The sequence below is a fragment of the Muscardinus avellanarius genome (assembly GCF_963383645.1).
Source record: "Muscardinus avellanarius genome assembly, chromosome: 21".
Classification (NCBI taxonomy): domain Eukaryota; kingdom Metazoa; phylum Chordata; class Mammalia; order Rodentia; family Gliridae; genus Muscardinus; species Muscardinus avellanarius.
Genome location: NC_137807.1, coordinates 294,017 through 315,737, shown reverse-complemented (window position 1 = coordinate 315,737; position 21,721 = coordinate 294,017). Strand labels below are relative to the sequence as shown.

General features: G+C 56.1%; 1 protein-coding gene across 1 annotated transcript in view; it reads left to right on the top strand.

Annotated features, from left to right (window-relative positions):
- Positions 1-21,721, top strand: part of CUX2 (cut like homeobox 2) — a gene marked incomplete at both ends in the record, with an annotated part of 201,853 nt that overhangs the window by 168,356 nt on the left and 11,776 nt on the right. Inside the window, 11 exons of the mRNA XM_080717572.1 lie at positions 2,649-2,780; positions 4,276-4,399; positions 5,266-5,342; positions 6,137-6,203; positions 7,413-7,461; positions 9,404-9,508; positions 14,763-15,088; positions 17,351-17,399; positions 17,497-17,596; positions 18,306-18,944; positions 20,823-20,924. Coding sequence (XP_080573698.1) covers positions 2,649-2,780; positions 4,276-4,399; positions 5,266-5,342; positions 6,137-6,203; positions 7,413-7,461; positions 9,404-9,508; positions 14,763-15,088; positions 17,351-17,399; positions 17,497-17,596; positions 18,306-18,944; positions 20,823-20,924 — 1,770 coding nt within the window. The remainder of the gene's footprint in view (positions 1-2,648; positions 2,781-4,275; positions 4,400-5,265; positions 5,343-6,136; positions 6,204-7,412; positions 7,462-9,403; positions 9,509-14,762; positions 15,089-17,350; positions 17,400-17,496; positions 17,597-18,305; positions 18,945-20,822; positions 20,925-21,721) is intronic.

Below are 21,721 nucleotides of genomic sequence, written 5' to 3'. Positions count from 1 at the left end.
CCGCAACTCAGTGAGACCCTGTTTCAAAAATAAAGAATAAAAAGCCGGGCGTGGTGGCGCACGCTTGTAATCTCCGCACTTGGGAGGCGGAGACAGGAGGATCGCATAGGTTCGAAGCCAGCCGCGCTGGCTTACGAGACCCTGTTTGCAAATAAAAATATATTTTTAAAAAACAGGTCTGGGAGTGTAGCCCGGAGGTAGAAGGGCTTCCAGGAACCCCAGTACCACCAACTAAATAAGTAAATAAATAAAAATAAAGAATAAAATTCAGGCTGGGGATATAGCTCAGAGATAGAATGCCCCTGGGTTCCATCCCCAGTACCACAGAGAAAGAAAGAGAGAAAGACAGAGAGATGGAGGAGGAGGAGGAGGAGGAGGAGGAGGAGGAGGAGGAGGAGGAGGGACAGAGAAGCAGAGATTAGAGGGACATGGTTACCAGGCACGCACGGGGCTGGGGCGGGGCCGGAGTCCTCCCGGAGCCCGAGCCCGAGGGAGCCCAGCCCTGCAGCGGGTCAGGGTCTCCACCTCCTGCCTCTGGCCGTCTACACCCCGCCTCCCGTCCTTGGACAGATGGAGCTGGCCCGTCCTCCCCCGTGTGACGTCCAGGCTGGAATCTCTGGGTCCCCGGGGTCGGGGTGGGGGGTCCAAAGCAAGAGTATTGAATTCTGGGTCTCCCGGGCGTGTCCCCCCGAGGCTCCGCGGGGCCGGTTACCTGTCCTGGACACCACAGCGCCTTTCCCTCGGGGTCTCCCGGTCGCTCCAGCAGTCCTTCCTGACACACGCGAGCTCTTATGCTGTCCCCGCTTGACCAACGGGGAAACTGAGGCTCGAGAACCAGAGCCGAACTTCGGCTTCTGTGGGCTGGACCCCCGGCTTCTGGATCGGCCAGAGAAAATCCCCTGACCTGTATCGGGGTCCCGGCCCCCCTCCACCGGCCTTCCCGGGGGGCCACCTGAGGTCAGCCACAGTGACCCCCAGGCCCGGGGCGGTGGGCCCCGCACCGCCATGTTTATCTAGCTTCATGACCCCGACAGGCGCCCGCGCCTTTTTCTGCCTTTCTCAAAAACCAGGGCACAATAGGAAGCAATTCCTTGAACTTATTAAAAAACCCAGACTTGTAAATTAATTTGTTCGTGTTGTACAAAGGCGGTGCAGATGGACTCATTAGCATGCACACAACAAATAATTATAGATGAATTTTTAGCCGGCCTGCCTAATGCGCTCGCTGGGTTAATTATGTCAATGTATAATTACATCAGCCCGGGGAGACTTAATGGCGTCCCCTGCTGAGCGGGCCCCGGCTAATGACGGGGCGTGGGGGGGCTGGCGGAGGCCGCGCCGTGTCCCCTCACACCTGCTCACGTCCGCACAGACGCCGCTGTCCAGCCCCCTACGCGGGAGGCAGGAGAGAAAAACGAGAGGCCGCCTTGTTCCAGCCGGACCTGAAGGCGTCTCTACACAGCCGCTGCCCCGTGTCCTCTCCCAGGACAAATGTATCGGGTCAAGCTGCATATCAGGTTTTGTGCCCCGGGGTCCAGGGGCTCGCGTGTGCGGAGGGGGCAGAGGCAGCTGCGGTGCCAGCCCATGCACCTTGGGGACTTGCGGCGTGATGGGTGTTCAGGAGGTAGACTCATCGATGAGCGTATACCAGGAACCTTCGCGGGTGCCGTCAAGGGAGACGCGTGTCAGGAGTGGTCAAGAAGGGCTTCCTGGAAGAGGTGGCCTTCGAGTGGCAATATGGGAGGTGGGTGAGCTTTAACTGGCTGACCGGAGGGAAAGGAGCCCCCCTCGGCACAGGCTTGGTGGGGAAGCTGTGTCTGAGCTCAGAAGGCAGGCATGGCGGCCAGGCGGAGTGCTCACGCCTGCCATCCCAGGACTTGGGAGGCTGAGACTGGAGGATCGCAGTTCCCAGCCAGCCTCAGCAAGTAGCGAGACTCCCATCGACCTAGCGAGACCCTGTTTCCAAATAGCTCAGAGGTAGAAAGTCCCCGGGTCCCACCCCCAGCACCACGCACGCTAGAGAAGAAGCTGGTGCGGGTCGTATGGACCGGGCTGCAGGGCCATCTGGGCCCCGAGACCATCCTCTGAGCCCCCTGCGCCCCAGCAGGGGCGGGGGCCGGTCTCAGCCACCCAAGTACTGGGATTCCAAGTATGTGCCACCACGCTGGGCTTGGTGAAGGGCTTTGAGAAGGAGGGCAGCCCCGGCAGACTTAAGCTCCCAGGCCTGTGAGGGGCCGGGAGATTGGGAGACATCTTACTACCAGGTATGGATCTTGTACCAGAATGGCCGCTGTTCAGCCAATAATGCATGCGCGCGACACGAGAAATGTGGCCAGGAAGCCGGGAGGGAGCTACTGGGGAAAGCGGCTAGACGGGGACCCAGCAGAGGGGTGGGAGCCCGGCAGGGCACACCCTTGACCACCGCATGCTGTGGGGGCGTCCGCAGAGCAGTCCTGCCTCGGTTTCCCCATGGCGCACAGGCGTGGTCTGGGAGCCTGTGGGCGGGCGTCTGGGCCCTGTGGCCAGGGTCTCATGGACACCTCAGATGGCATCGCCAAATCCAGAAGGTGGCAACGGTTCTTATCGCTGCCATGCCCAGCGGGGCGGGACACGGGCCCTGCAGCCTCCACCACCCCTTTTCTCTGCAGACCCCGCGCCTGCTTTTGAGGTGCGCGGCCTAGACGACAGACTGCAGCCCCCCAGCTTCGACCCCAGCGGCCAGCCCCGGCGAGACCTCCACGCCTTGTGGAAGAGGCACCCCGAGCTCCTGGGCCCCAGAGGTACTGATAAGGGGTGCCCGGAACCAACACCTGACCTGCAAACTCAAACCTCCATGGGGGCCGGGCGGGCGGGGGCCTGGGCGTTGTCGCTGTGGGCGACACGTGGGTGGCCTGGCCCTGCTGCTGAACACAGGGACTGAAACCTCAGGGACTCAGGAGCAGGGGAGAGCATCGATTCCCTGTCCATTTAAGCCAAGAGATAGCCAGGTGCAGCGCCGCACGCTTGTCATCCAGGACTTGGGAGGCCGAGGCAGGAGGACCGCAGGTTCAAGGCCAACCTCAGCAAGTCGTGAGGCTCTCACCAACCTAGTGAGACTCTGTTTCCAAATAAAAATAAAGTAAGGCTGAGGGTGTAGCTCAGAGGTAGATTACTTCTGGGTTCAATCCCCTGTGACACAAAAGTAAAAAAAAAAAATTAATCCAAGGAACTATACCAGAGCTAAACTAGAGCATTTAGGTGCACGTATATTGCGATAAGAAATGTTTTTAGGCATTGGTGAACAGATCTAGCCAGGTGGTGACCTTGATCAAGAAAGACAGAGCCAGGTATGATGGCGCAGCCTCGTTATCCCAGCCTTTGGGAGGCTGAGACAGGAGGATCTCCATTCACGGCCAGCCTCGGCTACTTAGTGAGGAGGCCCTGTGCAACTTAGTGAGACTCTGTTTCAAAATAAAAAATAGGGCTGGGGGTGTAGCTCGGAGGTAGGATGCCCCTGGGTCCATTCCATACTACCACAAAAAAAAAGAAAAGAAAGAAGGCAGGCGCCAGGAGCAAGTGAAACCCTTGGTGCCAACTTACTGTTGGGTGTTAGGAGCTAAGCGCCCGGCACTGCCCTCAGTACTAGAGACCAGGCTGGGAGAAGAACAGGACGGTCCTGCGTCTGGCGGTGGAGACCTCTACAAAGGGAGGCTGACGGTCAATAAAGAAAATAGTAAGTCAGACGTGGTAGCGCACGCCTGTCATCCTCGGACTTGGGAGGCTGAAACAGGAGGGTTGCAGGTTCAAGGCCAGCCTTGGCAAGTAGTGAGAGTCTCATCAACCTGGTAAGACTCTGTTTCAAAACAAAAAAATTTAAAAAGGGTTGGGAGCCGGGCGTGGTGGCGCACGCTTGTCATCCCAGCATCCCGGAGGCTGAGACAGGAGGATCGCGGTTCGCGGACAGCCTCAGCTACTTAGTGAGGCCCTCGGCAACTCAGTGAGACCCTGTTTCAAAATAAAGAATAAAAAATAGGGCTGAGGGTGTAAAATGCCTGTGGGTTCAGTCCCCAATACCACAAAATCATAATAAATAATAATAATAATACACAAAATAATAATAACAACAACAGATTAATAAAATAATGAAATTTCAGCCCGGGCGTGGCGGCGCCCACCTGAACACTCAGAACTCAGGAGGCTGAGACGGGACGGATGGGTTGATCCGGCTTGGGGAAACCTCCCTCCCTGTGGCCCGGCTGCCTCGCGATGGGTGTTTCTTGCTCTTCCTCTCTGCAGAGCAGAAAGGGGGAACGTCACCAGCCGCGCGCACGCCGACCGAGGGGAGCCGCCCCTCGGGCATTCCCGGGAAAGCCCCCCCCTCAGAAGCCTTGCTCCAGAGAAATGAGGCCGAGAAGCAGAAGTGAGAGGGGACGGAGGGGGACAGAGAGGGTGGACATGGACGGAGACGGACAGAGGGGCGGAGGGCGGCTGGGGTCTCACCGCCGCCCCCCAGGTTCCAGGCTGGAGAGGCTGGAAGGGCCAGCAGGCCCGGGAGGCTCGCCTCGCTCTTCTGAGCCTCAGTTTACCCATCTGCTAAGTGGACGTGGCAGTGGCCCATTAGTCAGCAACTCCTGAGAGACAGAAATGGGGTGTGTGTGTGTGTGTGTGTGTGTGTGTGTGTGTGTGTGTTGTTACTGGGAACTGGACCGCCCAGGGGCATTCTACCTCCGAGCTACACCCCCGGTTCTATTTTTTATTCTTTTTTTTTTTTTTTTTTAAGCAGGGTCTCAGTTGAGAAGGGCCTCACTAAGTAGCTGAGGCTGTAGGCGAACCGTGATCCTCTGGTCTCTGCCTCCCGAATGCTGGGATTACAAGCGTGCGCCACCACGCCTGCCACTCCCAGCCTTTTTTATTTTTCATTTTGAATCAGTCTCATTAGGTTCAATCCCCAGTACCACAAAAATAAAATAGCCGAGCGTGGCGGCACACCCTTGTAATCCCAGCTCTTGGGAGGCTGAGACAGAAGGATCGCAGGTTTGAGGACAGCCTCATCAAGTAGTGAGATTCTCAGCAACCTGGAGATACCCTGTTTTAAAATAAAAATAAAACAGGGCTGAGGGTGTGGCTTGGAAGTAGAATGCCCCTGGGTTCAGTCCCCAGTTCCACAAAAAAATAAAAATAAAAATAAAAACAAAATAAAATGCCGACAAACCTGGACAGAACAGCCACTGCAGGGTAGGGTGGGCAAAATGGCCAGCAGCTGACTGGCGCCTGGCCTCTCCGCAGGGGCCTTCAGGAAGCACAGGTCACTCTGGCAGCCAGACTGGGGGAGGCCGAGGAGAAGATCAAGGTCCTGCATTCAGGTGCGTTCCGGTGACCCTCCAACCAGGCCCGGCGGCGGGGGTCCGTGCGCCTGGGGCACCGTGGGTGCGCCGAGCCCAGCTTCAGGTCACGCGGGCGAACGGGAGCTAGGGGGCCCGGTGTGGTGGCGCGGGTCTCTAATCCCAGCACCTGGGAGGCCGAGATAGGAGGGTCAGAAATTGGAGGCAACCCACGAGACCCTGTGTCCAAATTTTTAAAAAGATAAATAGGGGTGGGAGTCCAGGCTGGAGGTAGGATGCCCCTGGGTTCCGTCCCCAGCACTGAAAACTAAAGAACAGGCCCTGAGGAGGGGGGCCACCTTCACCACCAGGGCCCCCCCCCCCAGCCCCAGAGGCCAGAGTGCACTGGAAGAGGGTTTGGGATGGAACCCTGCAGGCCTGGCAGAGGAGGCGCCTCCAGGCCCCACCCGGGCGGGGAGACTCTGGGGCGGGTGCAAGGCCAGGGGCCGCGTGGCCCACCCCCAGCTCCCCATGCAGTCCGGTCCCTTGTGGCTCCCTACCCCCGGCTGGGTGGAGCTCGGGGTGACCCCTCCCAGGGCCTCGGGGGCTGCAGGGTGCCGGGCGCATTCCCCAGGTGGGGACTGGGATGACACCGCCTGCCACCTAGCAGGAACTCCCTAGACTCCCAGAGAAGCCCCTCGCCTGCCCTCTGGCCACAACCCGCCAGAGAAGGGGCTCACCACCTGCCCGCCCTCCACTTTCAGGCCCAGCGAGCAGGGGGCGGGCCCTGTCCTCTCTGGGGTCCGCACCTCACCCGGCTTTTTACTTTTTCCCAGCGTTAAAGGCCACGCAGACGGAGCTTTTAGAGCTGCGGCGGAAATACGATGAGGAGGCTGCGGCCAAGTAAGCGATTCCTGCTGGGGGCCTCCACTCTAGGCAGCCTCCGCCCTCAGACCTACAGCCAGCCTCTGCTCTTGGACCCACAGACAGCCTCCACCCTCAGACCCTCCATGCCAGCCCCTTCTCTCCTCCTCTGATTCTCTGTCTGAAGCCACATTTCACTTGGGGGCCCCTCTGCCCCCTCCGGCACACGCGCCATCCCCGTCCCCCGCTCCGCTGTGTCCCCACTTGCCACAGGCCATCACCCGCGGCCTGGGGCCTCCCCTCGCGGGCTGGAGCCGTCCAGCCTTGAAGGCGTCACACGGCCCAGAAACCCTGGGCGCTCGCTGCTTCCCTGCGCCCTGCGGGGTCCCCGGGTGTGCAGAGACCATGGCTGCGTCCTCAGTCAGAGGGGACACACAGTAGCTGATCCAGTGATAAATACATCCCTTCACAGACACCGTTGAGCGCCTACTGAATGCCCAGCACACGGGAAATGCTTCTCAGGGAAGAATGGATGGGGCACAGGGCCAGGCAGAGAGGCGCGCAGGGGTGTCATCGGGGTCGTCAGGGTCGGGTCCAGGGGAGGCGGCTTTCGGGATGAGCGGACCTGGGCAAGGGGCCAGCATTGGACAGCAGCCCGTGTGGCCTTGGTCACCAGCGCTCCCCAGGCGCTGGGCCCGCCACAGGCAGAGGGGAGGGGGCGGACCCCACAGTGGACAGAAGACCCAGGGAGGCCGGGCGTGGTGGTGCACGCTTATAATCCCAGCTTCGCCGTCACAGCCAGCCTCAGCCACTCAGTGAGGCCCTCTGCAACTCAGCAAGACCCTGTTTCAAAATAAAGAATAAAAAATAGGGCTGGGGGTGCAGCTCGGAGGTCGAATGCCCCTGGGTTCCATCCCCAGTACTGAAAAAAAAAAAAAAAAAAAAAAAAAACAGGAGAAGGAGCGTCAAGACCCCGGGACCCGCAGGAGCTGGGTCCCCAGCCTGAGCCGGCCCCTTGAGAAAGGGCATTGTGGGGCGGGGGAGACACAGCGGGCAGCTCCCGGGGGGAAATGGGATGAGGTGTCCAGCCTGGGCCTTTTTCCCAGTGGCCCGCAGCCTGGGGTCTTTCTCCCCTGCCTGATTTCTCCTTGGTAGGTAGTGTGCGAGGCAGCCTCCCTGGGTTCAGGTGAGGCGGGCTGTTGGGGGGGCTGCCAGACACCCCCTCAGGGCCTCACCTTTGTGTCGCAGGGCAGATGAAGTCGGCCTGATCATGACCAACCTGGAGAAAGCCAACCAGGTGAGTCGCAGGTACCCGGGGCGGGAGGAGGACACCATCCTGGGCCTCTGGAGGGATTCCAAGTCCCTGTCCCCACAGGAGATGACCAGAACGTGCCCCCTCCCTGCTCCAGAAGCGTATTTCCAGCCGGGTCCCTACCCGCGCTGAGACCCCGGAGCCCCGAACACGCCCTGCGGGAGCAGATTCCCTGAGAGGGACGCGAGGCCCCAGGCAGGGCAGGTGGCAGCTGTGGTGGTGACCTCTGGCCTTCCTGGGGCTTGGCTAGTTCCTGTGTGTTTTGAAACAACCATCAAATGAGTCCGTTTTTATAGGGCAGGTGTCTTTTTTATTTATTTATTTTTGTTTGTTTGATTGTTTTTTGAAACAGGTTCTCACTGAGTTGCAGAGGGCCTCACTGAGTGGCTGAGGCTGGCCGCAAACCCAGATCCTCCTGTCTCAGCCTCCCGAATGCTGGGATGACGAGCGTGCGCCACCACGCCCAACCCGGGTTCGTTTATTTTTTGTTTTGTATTCTACCTCTGGGCTACACTCCCAGACACCTGTTTTTTATATTTTTATTTGGAAACAGGGTCTCTTAAGCCGGCAAGACTGGCTTCTATCCTCCTGTCTCTGCCTCCCACGTGCGGGGATTACAAGCGTGCGCCACCACGCCCGGCTCCAACTTTATTTATTTATTTATTTATTTATTTTTTTTTTTTGTGGTACTGGGGTTCCTGGAAGCCCTTCTACCTCCGGGCTACACTCCCAGACCTATTTTTACATTTTTATTTGGAAACAGGGTCTCCTAAGCCAGTGCGCGCGGCTGGCTTCGAACCTGCGCGATCCTCCTGTCTCCGCCTCCCAAGCGCGGGGATGACAAGCGTGCGCCACCACGCCCGTCTCCAACTTTATTTTTAAGAACAGGTAGCTGGCTCTAGTTTGTTGAGCCCTGGTCTAACTGGTCTCCTACTGACAAGCATGAGTCGCATTTCCAGTCTTCCCATCACAGTCAATATTTCAGTGAATAACCTGATATAGATACAAATTCACCCGGCCCGAGCCAATCCGCAGGGCCCACCCCTCCCCAAGGGGTTGCTGAGGGATGGCATCATGCCACCCGGTTCTTCCGCCGGTGGCGGGTGAGAAATCCCCTTCCCTAGAACGCTTGTAACCCAGCGCTTGGGAGGCTGAGACAGAAAGATCACACAGGTTCAAAGCCAGCCTCAGCTACTTAGTGAGACCCTGTTTCCAAATTAGTATAAAATAGATCTGGGAGTGTAACCCAGAGGTAGAAAAGCCCCTGGGTTCCACACCCAGTACCACAAAAAAATATTTTTTTTCTTTTTCTTTTTTATTTAATTTTCGGTACTGGGGATTTAACCTAGGGGTTCTCTATCCCTGAGCCACAACCCAGCCCTGTCTTTTCCTTTTTAATTATTTATTTAGAAACACAGTTCTCACTAAGTTGTGGAGGTCCTCACTAAGTAGCCGAGGCTGTCCGTGAACCTGTGATCCTCCTGTCTCAGCCTCCCAAGTACTGGGATGATGAGCGTGCGCCGCCCTGTGCCGCTCTCTATTCTAATTTTACCTGCTCGGGACCCCTCTGTATTTACAGTCTCCATTTCACAAAAGGGGAACTGGGACCTGATAAGGAGACATGATTTGCCCAGCAGCCAGCAACCCACCCAGCCACCGCCGCAGGCCTCCTGCCCAGCCAGGCCTGAAGTTGACGGGGCAGACAGAGGCACCCAGAAATGGGTGAAAACTAGCCAGACGCCCCCAGACGGCACCACCCCTCCTGTCCTAGTGGAAGGGGGTGTTCTGACCCCTCTTGGGGTCCCAAGCACCCCGGGGGAGCCACCAGCCCTGTCCTCCCAGCTCCCGGCTCCTAGGAGCCAGGGAGATGGCGGAGGTGCCTGCGGGCCCCGCTTGACCACACGGGGCTCCTCTCTTCTCTTCCCAGCGTGCCGAGGCCGCCCAGCGGGAAGTGGAAAGCCTCCGGGAACAGCTGGCCTCTGTCAACAGCTCCATCCGCCTGGCCTGCTGCTCCCCGCAGGGACCCACTGGGGTAAGGAGGAGGCTGGGAAGGTAGGGGGAGAGGAGACAAAACCTGGGGGTCCCGCGTCTGGGGTGAACGGGCTGGTGGCAGTTTGCGGGTTAGGGATGTGTGGGTCTCCGCGTGTATACAGCAGGCATCGCGTCTTAATGGCCGAGGTCAGGGCGTAAATACAGTAACTCTGACCTGTCTCACCAGCGGTTCTTTTACCTCTCAAGCCTTCACTTCTAAATACCCTCGTGTAACAGAAACTCTCCTGCCAGGCACGGCGGCACGCACCTGTAATCCCAGCTACTCAAGAGGCTGGAGAGGACCACAAGTTGGAGGGCAACCTGGGCAACTTAGGGAGACCTTGTTTCAAAATAAATAAATAAAAATAAACAGGACTAGGGAAGTAGCAGGATGGTAGAGTACTCCGGGATTTCATCCCTGGTACCAAAAAAAAAAAAAAAAAAAATTCTTCCCATTGCCAGGTGGTACGGCTGCCACCAGGGGTCGCTGTTGGATGCTGGACTTGCACCGCTTGGTGGCTGGGATGGTTTGAATTTCCAGTCTCACCCAGACCTGAGGTCAGCCATTAGATCCCAGAGCACGCTTGGTGATCCAGCGGGGTTTCCAGGCCCAGGCACATGTTAGGAACAGTTTTAGGTCACTGGCCCTGGTGTCCCTGCCGTAAGCCTCGTCTCCATTTCTAAACCTTGGGTTCCTTTGTAATTTGTCACTGGTCTCCTCCTCACACCTCTTCACAGCAAGGGCTGAGACTCATAATCTCTTAAATAAACACAAGTGAACTGCAGCCTCCACCCATGACCCCAGAGTGAATGGGGCGCCTGGAGGGAGGAGAGCAGTGGGGATTTAACCCAGAGGCATTCTGCCTTCAAGCTGTACTCCAGCCTTGTGTTGTTTTGGTTTGGTTTGGTTTGGTTTGGTTTTTTGGTGGTATTGGGGGTAAAACCCAGAGGCTTTCTACCTCCGGGCTATACTCCCAGACCAATATTATATTTTATTTGGAAACAGGGTCTCACTAGGTTGCTGAGAGCCTCACTAGTAGCTGAGGCTGGCTTCGAACCCGTGCGATCCTCCCGTCTCAGCCTCCCAAGCGTGGCGGGGATTACAGGCGTGCCCACCACGCCCGGCTTTTGTTTTGTTTTGACATAAGGTCTTGCTAGGTTGCGGAGAGGCTTCCTAGTTGTTGAGGCTGGCCTTCAACCTGCAGTCCTTCCGTCCCCAAAGTGCAATCCTCTGCCTCAGCCTCCCAGGCACTGGGATTACAGGCATATGCCCCTGGGCCTGGCTTCCACTTGAATATTGAAATAGACCTTTTCGAACATGTGTCTGCTTATGACTTTTGGGCAAATGACAGTGTCCTTAATCTACTTTGGTCTTTGTTTTGTTTTGTTTTTGCGGTACTGGGATGGAACCCAGGGGCATTCTACCTCCAAGCTACACCCCCAGCCCGATTTTTTATTCTTTATTTGGAAACAGGGTCTCACTAAGTTGTGGAGGGCCCCACTAAGAAGCTGAGGCTGGCCAGGAACCCGGATCCTCCCGTCTCAGACTCCCAAGTACTGGGATTACAAGCATGCGCCACCTCGCCCAGCTCCTCTTTTTATTTTTATTTTGAAATCTCGTCTCACTAAGTTGATGAGAGTCTCAACTACTGGCTGAGGCTGTCCTCGAACCTGTAATCCTCCTGTCTCGGCCTCCTGAGTACTAGGATGACAGGCGGCGCCTCCACACTCAGCATCGTTGCTCTGACGGTGACTCGGTTTCTTTGTCTGAACCTTACGGGGCCGTTGAGGGTTCCACGCACACCCCTCTTTGGCGTGTCTTTGGCGGTTTTGCTCCTGAGAGCTGGCGTCCTTTCAGAGTATGTGAGTGTCCCTGTGCGCCAAGGTAATGTCCGTGGTGTGGGTGTATTTCTGCGCATGAGTGTGTCATCTTGAGGACTCAGTACAGTACCTGTGCCTGTGTGTGCTGGGACCAGAGGCGTGGTGGTGGCCCATGCCGGGGTCCGAGGAGACCGCGTGCGTGTGTGTGTGTGTGTGTGTGTGTGTGTGTGTGTGTGTCCATGTGGCCTGGGTGAGTTCACAACACCGCTAGTGTGAACAGGGGGAGAGGGTGGGCTGGGAGAGGGATCGAGGGCTCGAGCAGGAGCGAGGCGGCCTCGGAGAGGAGTTTGCCAATGGTTCTTAATTAACCCCCGCGGACCCCGGCAGCCGCCGGTGCTAATCAGCCACAGGGAACTTGGCTGGTTTGGAGGTGAGCTTTACTGAGCACAACGGTGGCGCTCAATGCTAATTAATTTACTGTATTAATGGCATCCGCTTCCTGTTTTAATTGGCATTTATCTCCATGGAAGAAAGCTGGGGTTGGTAGCGGCGGATTGTTTTTGTGTGTGTGTGGTTTTTTTTTTTTTTCTCTCCTTAAATTCTCCTTAGATTTATCCACAGCTCAGGCAGCCCAACCTGAGCTCCTTCAAACAACTTCTCCATCTTTACCCAGGACAAAGGAGGGGCCCTCTCCTGAAAGAAAAGCCGTGGGTGCTGGGGCTATCGACAAATTAGGGGAGAGGGAACCCGTATAATGCGGCCTGTGGCTTTGGGGTCTCAAGTCTAATGGAGTTAGCGGGATCCTTGTTGCCTGGAACGGGGATGACGTCTTTGGGGGTAGAACCTAGACTGACTCAGAAACCCAAACCCGGGCTGGTGTGGTTGCGTGCGCCTGTGATCCCCGCCGGGGTCCAGCAAGAGTCCGGGGTCCGCGAGCGGTGGGGTGAGGAGTCGGCAAAGTTCAGCGGAGAAACAGCCACAGACGCCATGGAGGGTGACGCTGCTCTCTTTAGTTTACATTTCTATTCTCTCTACTTTTGGTTCTGGCAAGCATTTTATACTTTCTTTTTCGGCTACATTCTACTCTTACAATTTTTTTAGAATTAATCCACCAGTAAGTATACAAAGAAGTAACACATCAAGGCAAGGTGACAGACGGCCAGATTCTTTTTTTTTTTTTTTTTTTTTTTGGTGGTACTGGGGTTCCTGGGAGCCCTTCTACCTCCGGGCTACACTCCCAGATCTATTTTATATATTTTTTTATTTGGAAACAGGGTCTCTTAAGCCAGCGCGGCTGGCTTCGAACCTGCGCGATCCTCCTGTCTCTGCCTCCCAAGCGCGGGGATTACAAGCGTGCGCCACCACGCCCGGCAGGCCAGGTTCTTTTTTAAGGGAACATTTCCTCTTACAAGCAACCATGGAAAAGATCAGAAGATGATTATTAACTACTAATATATCAAAATAATATCCTATGCTAAGCATTATACTCTCTGATTAATATACAGCATTGTTTTTAATCAGTAGGCACTGCTGAGGAGAGGAACGTTTCATACTTTCCCATGCCCCAGGGCTGTGCGTGGTACCCATCTGTTCTGCGGCGTCCACGCACCCATTGTACAACCAAAGGGGGGCGGGGTTCCTGGGGGGTCGGTAGCCACTCCACCATAGCCTACCTCTGAGTAAACGTGCTGGCCTTTTAGAATTCATAACGGTAGGAACAACTTGCCTTGGCTCTGTTTTAGGTTTATTGTTAATATTTGCTTGGGAAAAGCCTGGGGAGGATCGGTTGCCTTTAAGGCTTGTTCTGCTTGTTATTGTCCGAGTCTTTATAGAACTCCTGTTAGATCCGTCATTTGGAAATTTAGACGCAACTCATACTGTAGGACCAAAGCAGGGCCACGACAGGCTTCATCCATCCAGCAAACCATCCAGCAAACGCTAGGCCTGAGTTTCAGTCTCCCGGGAAGACAACTAACAGTTCAGCGCCAGTTTTGGCCCCTGGGTCAGGATGAAAAACTCCCAACCAACCCCAGGAGGCACGAACCAAAGGGGAGGCACCGAGGATCCTGTCCGTTGCTTGTGATAACAGCAGCAAAGATTCCTTTTGGTCTAAAGATAACTCCTTTGTAAATCACAGCCCCGTGACTGAAATGTATAAAACTGCCTTGCAACAAAGACTCGGGGTCTTGTCAAGACTTGGACCCCAGCTCGAGCCAGTTCCCCAGTGAACCCTTCCTGCCTTTGCAGTATTGTGTGATGGTGGTCTCTCTCCCCCTGGGGTCCCAGACTTTGAGTATAACAACACATAAATGTTACAGTTTCAGGGAGTAAATCTTGAATTATTTTAAGCAATTTGGGGCCATTAATAACATAAGTCTCAGGTATCTTTTGGGTAACAAGGCCAATTCCAGAAAATCCCCAGATCCCCATGGCTAATACTATTCCCCAGAAGGAGATGCCGCGCGCCCGTCCCAGGGAATGTCTGCCGTGCAGCGTTCCTGCTGAAACGAGCCGTGCTCAGTTTGAGACTGGGAAGAAGGCGCGGCAAATCCCAGTACTTGGAAGGCTGAGGCAGGAGGATCACGGGTTCGAGACCTGCCTCAGCAACCGAGTGAGGCCCTCAGCAACTTAGTAAGACTTGTTCAAAAGAAAAATATAAAGTACGACTGTTGAGTACAGCTCGGAGTTAGAAGGCTGCTGGGTTCAAACCCCAGCACCATATACGTGGAGGAGGAGAGGAGCAGCTCCAAACCTTTGTCTACACCGTTTCCTCTGATATGAGCCCCAGTCCTACTGCCCAGCTAACTACTTTTGTGGTTGGTCTGTTTTTGTTTTTGTTTTGTTTTGTTTACGGTACTGAGGATGGAACCCAGGGGCACTCTACCCCCGAACTACACCCACAGCCCTATCTCTTATTCTTTATTTTGAAACAGGGTCTCACTGAGTTGCAGAGGGCCTCACTAAGTAGCTGAGGCTGTCCGCAAACCGCGATCCTCCTGTCTCAGCCTCCGGGATGCTGGGATTACAAGCGTGCGCCACCATGCCAGGGTCATTGATCTTTTTTTATTTTTTTATTTTTTTATTTTTATTATTTTATTTTATTTTTGCAGTACTAGGGATTGAACCCAGGGGCATTCTACTTCCAAGCTACACTCCCAGTCCTACTTTTTATTCTTTATTTTGAAACAGGGTCTCACTAAGTTGCCGAGGGCCTCACTAAGTAGCTGAGGCTGGCCATAGTCCTGCGATCCTCCTGTCTCAGCCTCCCAAGTACTGGGATTACAAGCCTGTGCCACCACGCCCGGCCACATTGAATGAATTTTTCAACACAAACTCACCCTGGGCCGGCACAGGGGCCAAGGAAGAGAACATCCATCTCGTTGGGGTTCAGGGCCACGGGTCCACACACCCCTCAGCGCCCCCTCTGCCCGCAGGAGAAGGTGAGCTTCGCGCTGTGTTCGGGGCCGCGGCTGGAGGCCGCCCTGGCCTCCAAGGACCGGGAGATCCTGCGTCTGCTGAAAGATGTCCAGCGCCTCCGCGCGTCGCTGCAGGAGCTGGAGGAGGCGTCCGCCAACCAGATCGCCGACCTGGAGCGGCAGCTGGCCGCCAAGTCAGAAGCCATAGAGGCAGGTACCGGGGAGGCGGCGGGCGGGGGACGCCCTGAGCGCGGGCCCGCCTCACCCTCTGTGTTTTACTTCCAGAAGCTAGAAGAAAAGCTCCAGGCCCAGTCGGACTATGAAGAGATTAAAACGGAGCTGAGGTAGAGCGCGGCAGGGCCCCCACTCTGCCACCCGCCCACTGGGCTCCGGCTTCTCCCCCCAACACCTGGGGGGTCGAAGCCACTGCCCTGAGGAGAGGCAGCCCTCTTGATGCGGGTGTGCAGGTGTGCGTGTGCGGGTGTGTGTGTGTGTGTGTGTGCACATGCTGGTGGGGGTTGACAGGTACAATGGGGGGTCAGCAGATACAGGGCCTCTGGGGGACGTGGCGGCCTATGGAGGTGCCTGTGACTTAACAGGCCCGCTCTACACACAGACAACGCTCACATTGGTGTCCATGGGGACGTGCTCCAGGCCCACCCGCCCGTACCAAGGCACACGCAGGTCCCTTCTGTAAAACGGCTTGGAGTGCTCGCTTAGGCAGGACATATACTAAAATTGGAACGATACGGAGAAAATTAACATGGCCCCTGCGCAAGGATGACACGCAAATTCATGAAGCGTTCCATATTAAAAATAAAATAAAATAAAATTGCTTGGAGCAGGGCGTGGTGACGCACGCTTGTCATCCCAGCATTCGGGAGGCTGAGACCTGGAGGATCGCGGTTCGCGGACAGCCTCAGCTACTTAGTGAGGCCCTCTGCAACTCAGTGAGACCCGGTTTCAAAATAAAGAATAAAAAATAAGGCAGGGGGTGTAGCTCAGAGGTCAAATGCCCCTGGGTTTCATCCCCAGACCCACAAAAAATAAAATAAAATGGCTTGGAGGCCGGGCATGGAGGAACACACTTACAATCCCAGCATTTGGGAGGCTGAGACAGGAGGCTCACAGTCCGTGGACAGCCTCAGCTACTTATCGAGGCCCTCCGTAACTCAGTGAGACCCTATTTCAAAATAATGAGTAAAAAATAGGGCAGGGGGTGTAAAACTCAGGTAGAATGCCCCTGGGTACCATCCCCAGTACTGCAAAAATTAATTAATTAATTAATTAATTTTAAAATGCCTTGACGGCCCAGTGTGATGGCGCATGCCTGGAATCCCAGTACTTGGGAGGCTGAGGCAGGAGGATCGCAGGCGTGAGCCTCAGGAAGTAGTGAGACTCTCACTAACCTTGTGAGACACCTTTTCAAAATAAAAATAAAATAGGATTGAGGGTATAGCTCGGAGGTAAAATGACCCTGGTTTTAATCCTTAGTACAAAAAAAAAAAAGATGGTGTGTCCCTGACATGGAACCCGCACACGTCCTCCCAGATTAAGCCCTTTCGGTTGCTCGTGGTACCCAATACAAGGCGGACTGCCACAGCGCTTCATTCTCACGGATTGAGATAAATTTGAATTTTGCTTTGTAGAACTTTCTGGAATTTTCTTTTTTTTTTTTTTTTTTTGGTGGTACTGGGGTTCCTGGAAGCCCTTCTACCTCCGGGCTACACTCCCAGACCTATTTTTACATTTTTATTTGGAAACAGGGTCTCCTAAGCCAGCGCGGCTGGCTTCGAACCTGCGCGATCCTCCTGTTTCTGCCTCCCAAGCGCGGGGATGACAAGCGTGCACCACGACGCCCGGCTTTCTTTTTTTTTTTTTTAACCTTTTTTTATGGTACTGGGGATTGAACCAGTGGCATTCTAACCTCCAAGCCGTATTCCCAAACCTATCAAGGGACCTTCTACCTCCAAGATGCACTTCCAGCCCTATTTTTTTATTCTTTATTTTGAAATAAGTTCTCACTAAATTGCAGAGGGCCTTCCTAAGTAGTTAGCTGAGGCTGGCCGCGAACCACGATCCTCCTGTCTCAGCCTCCCAAGTACTGGGATTACAGGCGTGCACCACCATGCCGGGCTCAATTTTTTTTTTTTTTTTTTTTTTTTTTTTTTTTTTTTGGTGGTACTGGGGTTCCTGGAAGCCCTTCTACCTCCGGGCTACACTCCCAGACCTATTTTTACATTTTTATTTGGAAACAAGGTCTCCTAAGACAGCGCACGCAGCTGGCTTCGAACCTGCACGATCCTCCTGTCTCTGCCTCCCAAGCGCCGGGATTACAAGCGTGCGCCACCATGCCCGGCTTTTTTTTTTTTTTTAATGGTGCTGGGAATTGAAGTCAGACCCAGAAACCCAGGATCGCCTGCCAGGCGAGCCTCCTACCACTGAACTCTACCCCCAGCTCACGTATTTCCTAACTGCTGCCCAGAGCCACAGGCGCAGGCCCGTGGCCACAGAGGCCACCTGCCTAGGGCGCAGGAGCCCGCGGTGCCGCTCACAAAGTCCCCCCTGCGGCCCGGCTGACCCACCCTCTCCGCTTTCTCTGACAGCATCCTGAAAGCCATGAAGCTGGCCTCCAGCACGTGCAGCCTCCCCCAGGTAAGTGTCCCCGCCACCATCCCCGTCCCCCAGGCTGGGCGACCCCAAGAACCTGCAGCCCACCGCGCCCTCTCAGCCCTGCCTCCTGTCTCCGCAGGGCTTGGCCAAGCCCGAGGACTCGCTGCTCCTGGCAAAGGATGCCTTCTTTCCCTCGCAGAAATTCCTCCTGGACAAGCCAAGTCTTCTGGCCGGCCCCGGTAGGGGAGGAGGGCTGCTGGGGGGGGAGGGGGGTCCGTGGCCCCATGATGTGAGCTGACGCGACACCTGTCCCATGCCTGTCCTGCGCCCACATCCAGGCCCAGACGCAAAGTCACACAGCTGAACCCCAGGGCCCCCCGAGGGCCTCCGCTCTCTCCCCAGCCTTGTTGTGCAAGAACTGGGGAGGGGCTCGCACCCCAAAGCCGACCCCTGGGAATGGCCGGTGGCCTCTGCTGGCCCCCTGAATCGCTCCCCACGCATCGCTCCACAGCTTCTTAGCCTTAGCTGCCTCAGTTTCCCTCTCTGTGAAACAGGGAGCCAGAAGTCCCCGTGGGTGCTCCCGGGTCTGGTGAGGTAGTCCCCGGAAACGTGGGGGGCAGGACAGGCCCAGCAAGGATGAGGATAATGTTCTGGGGGGGTGTCCCCAGAACTGGCGTCTCGGTGGGGCCCTGAGGCTCGGGCATCGGGGAATGAGGGGACCGCCGACGTTGGGGCTCCTGGCCACTGGACACCCATGGCCTTCTCCTCCCCCCCCGCCCCACTCTCCCTCTGCCCCCTCTGCCTCCGGCTCTCTGAGCTGCCATCTCTCTGTCTCTTTCACCCTGATTTCTCTCTCGTTATCTCTCTGCTCCCCGTCTGTCTGTCTGTCTGTCTGTCTGTCTGTCGTCTGTCTGTGTCCCCATTCTCGCCCGTGTCTCGCCTCTCCAGAGGAGGATCCTTCCCAGGACGACTCCATCAAGGACTCTCTGACCGGGCCGTCCTACCCCTCGCCCCAGCAGCTCCCGCCCCCGCCCGGCCCCGAAGACGCCCTGTCCCCCAGCCCCGGGCAGCCGCCGCTGGGCCCCGACGGCCCCCGGACTTTCTCCCTGTCCCCCTTCCCCGGCCTGGCCTCGGGGGAGAGGCTGGCCGCGGACGCCCTGCTGTCCAAGCACGCGGCGCCCCTGGCCGCCTTCAAGGGCGAGGCGGGCGGGGTGCTGGTGTTCCCCTCGGCCTTCTACGGCGCCAAGCCCCCGCCGGCCCCCGCCACCCCGGGCCCCGAGCCCCCCGGGGGCCCCGAGCCCGCAGAGGGCGGCGGCGGCGCGGCGGGGACGGAGGAGGAGCAGCTGGACACGGCCGAGATCGCCTTCCAGGTGAAGGAGCAGCTTCTGAGGCACAACATCGGCCAGCGCGTGTTCGGCCACTACGTGCTGGGGCTGTCGCAGGGCTCGGTGAGTGAGATCCTGGCGCGCCCCAAGCCCTGGCGCAAGCTCACGGTGAAGGGCAAGGAGCCCTTCATCAAGATGAAGCAGTTCCTGTCGGATGAGCAGAACGTGCTGGCCCTGAGGACCATCCAGGTGCGGCAGCGAGGTGAGCGGCAGCCGGGCGCCCGCGCGGACGCGGCCTCCCCGCCGCACAGAGCTCTCCCGGCCGCCAGTCCCCGGGTTATGGTTTCTTTTCTTTGTGTGTTTCTGTTTCTTGTGTGTGTGTGCAAGGGAAACCCAGGGGCATTCTGCCTCCGAGCGCTATCTGCGGCCCTATTCTATTTTTTAAATTAATTTATTTATTGATTTGTTGCAGTGCTGGGGAATTGAACCCAGGGGCATCCTACCTCTGAGCTCCAGCCCCAGCCCCATTTTTTATTCTTTATAAATGAGACCCTTTATGAAACAGGGTCTCCCTAACTTGTGGAGAGCCCAAGTAGCTGAGACTGGCCGTGAACCTGCGACCCTCCTGTCTAGGCCTCCCAAGTAATGAGATTACAAGCCTGTTCCACCACATCTGGCTTTTTTTTCCCCCCTGGGTCTGGAGATGGAACCCAGGGGCATTCTACCTCCAAAGTATACCCCCCGCCCTATTTTTTCTTTTTTTTTTCTTTTTTTCTTTTTTCTTTTTTCTTTTTTTTTTTTTTGGTGGTACTGGGGTTCCTGGAAACCCTTCTACCACCGGGCTACACTCCCAGACCTATTTTTTAATATATATTTTCATTTGGAAACAGGGTCTCTTAAGCCAGCGCGGCTGGCTTCTAACCTGTGCGATCCTCCTGTCTCCACCTCCCAAGTGCGGGGATTACAAGCGTGCGCCACCACGCCCGGCCCCTATTTTTTATTCTTTTTTTTGTGTGTGTGTGTGGTACTGGGGTTCCTGGAAACCGTTCTCTGGGCTACACCCCCAGACCTATTTTTTATATTTTTATTTGGAAACAGGGTCTCTTAAACAAGCAAGGGGCTTCAAACCTGCAGGATCCTCCTGTATCCGCCTCCCAAGCGTGGGGATTACAAGCATGCGCCACCATGCCCAGCTCCTATTTTTTATTCTTTATTTTGAAACAGGGTCTCACTAAGATGCAAAGGGCCTCACTAAGTGGCTGAGGCTGTCCGCGAACCACGATCCTCCAGGTCTCAGCCTCCCGAATTCTGGGATGACAAGCGTGCGCCACCACGCCCGGCTTCCTATTTGATTTTTTATTTGGAAATAGGGTCTCACTAAATTGCTAAGGACCTCCCAAAGCTTCTGAAGCTGCCCTCAGACCTGTGACCCTCCTGGCTCAGCCCCCAGAGTACTGGGATTCCAAGCACGTGCCACCGTGCCTGGCTTGGGTCACCTATCTTTTTTTTTTTTTTTTTTTTTGGTGGTACTGGGGTTCCCGGAAGCCCTTCTACCTTCGGGCTACACTCCCAGACCTATTTTTACATTTTTTTATTTGGAAACAGGGTCTCCTAAGCCAGCGCGCGCGGCTGGCTTCAAACCTGCGCGATCCTCCTGTCTCTGCCTCCCAAGCGCGGGGATTACAAGCGTGCGCCACCACGCCCGGCAAGGGTCACCTATCTTTGAGGTGGCCTGGGGGTGGGGCCCCACCCTTGCTAGAACGGATTTCTCACCCACGCGAAGGGTGCTGGCTTTGACCTCGCGGATGCTGGGTTGGGACTGAGGCTCTGCTGCACACACTGGCTGATCTCACAGCCCCGTGCCTCCACTTCCCCATCTGGACCCAGGAGGTAGCAGCTGCTCCAGAACATGAGCTGTGGCGGCCCCCGCGCCGTCGCTGCTGGCACCTCGTTGTATTATTATTCCCAGCTGTACTAGCCTGTACGTCCTGTGTGAAGTAGAGGTGGCGGTCTGACCCTCACTCCCCCGGGCCTGGACTGGAGCGCTTAGGGAGGAGGGGACCCCTTCCTAGCCCCAGAGCAGTACAGACCTTGGGGCACACAGATCCCCCCAATAACAGGTGCCCTTGTGCCCCTCCAGGCAGCATCACCCCGAGAATCCGTACACCTGAGACGGGCTCAGACGATGCCATCAAGAACATTCTGGAACAGGCGAAGAAGGAGATCGAGTCCCAGAAGGGGGGTGAGTACGACCTCGGCCTGGGCCTCGCCCACGCCATCACAACCCCCAGGGGCCAGGGGGGCCCGTTCTAGGACACATATACCTTCCCGCCAGCTCAGACCCCTCCCGTGGCTCCTGATACCCTGGAGATAAAAACCCAACTCCCCGGCCGGCTCTCCACACCTTTGTGTCTTCAGACCCTCCCCGTCCTCTCAGCCCCTTACATGAGCCGTTCCATGGCTGTGCCCATCCAAACACCCTTCACTTGGCCAGCTCCTGCTCAGACCTACGACTCAACTCAGGAGTCATCTCCAGGGAGCCCCCAAACCTCACCCAGGTGAACCGAATGCTGCCCCTTCCTGGACCCCAAAATCACCTACAATGCTTGGTGCAAAGGAGCCAGACCAGCCACACAGTCTGACTTTGCTGTTTACTAGCTGTGTGTACTTGGGCAAGATACCCTCTCTGAGCCTCCATCTTCTGGTCTTTAAAATGGGCTTGGTAAGCCAGGTGTGGTGGCGCACACTTGTAATCCCCGCGCTTGGGAAGCGGAGACAGGAGGATCGCCCAGGTTCGAAGTCAGCCAGACTGGCTTAAGAGACCCTGTTTCCAAATAAAAATAATATAAAATAGGTCTGGGAGTATAGCTCGGAGGAAGAAGGGTTTCCAGGAACTCCAGTACCACCAAAATAAATAAATAAAATGGGCTTGGAAAGCCGAGTGTGGTGGCGAACGCTTGTATTGGGAGGCTGAGAAAGGAGGATCACAGGTGTGTGGACAACCTCAGCTACTTAGGCCCTCTGCAACTTAGTGAGACC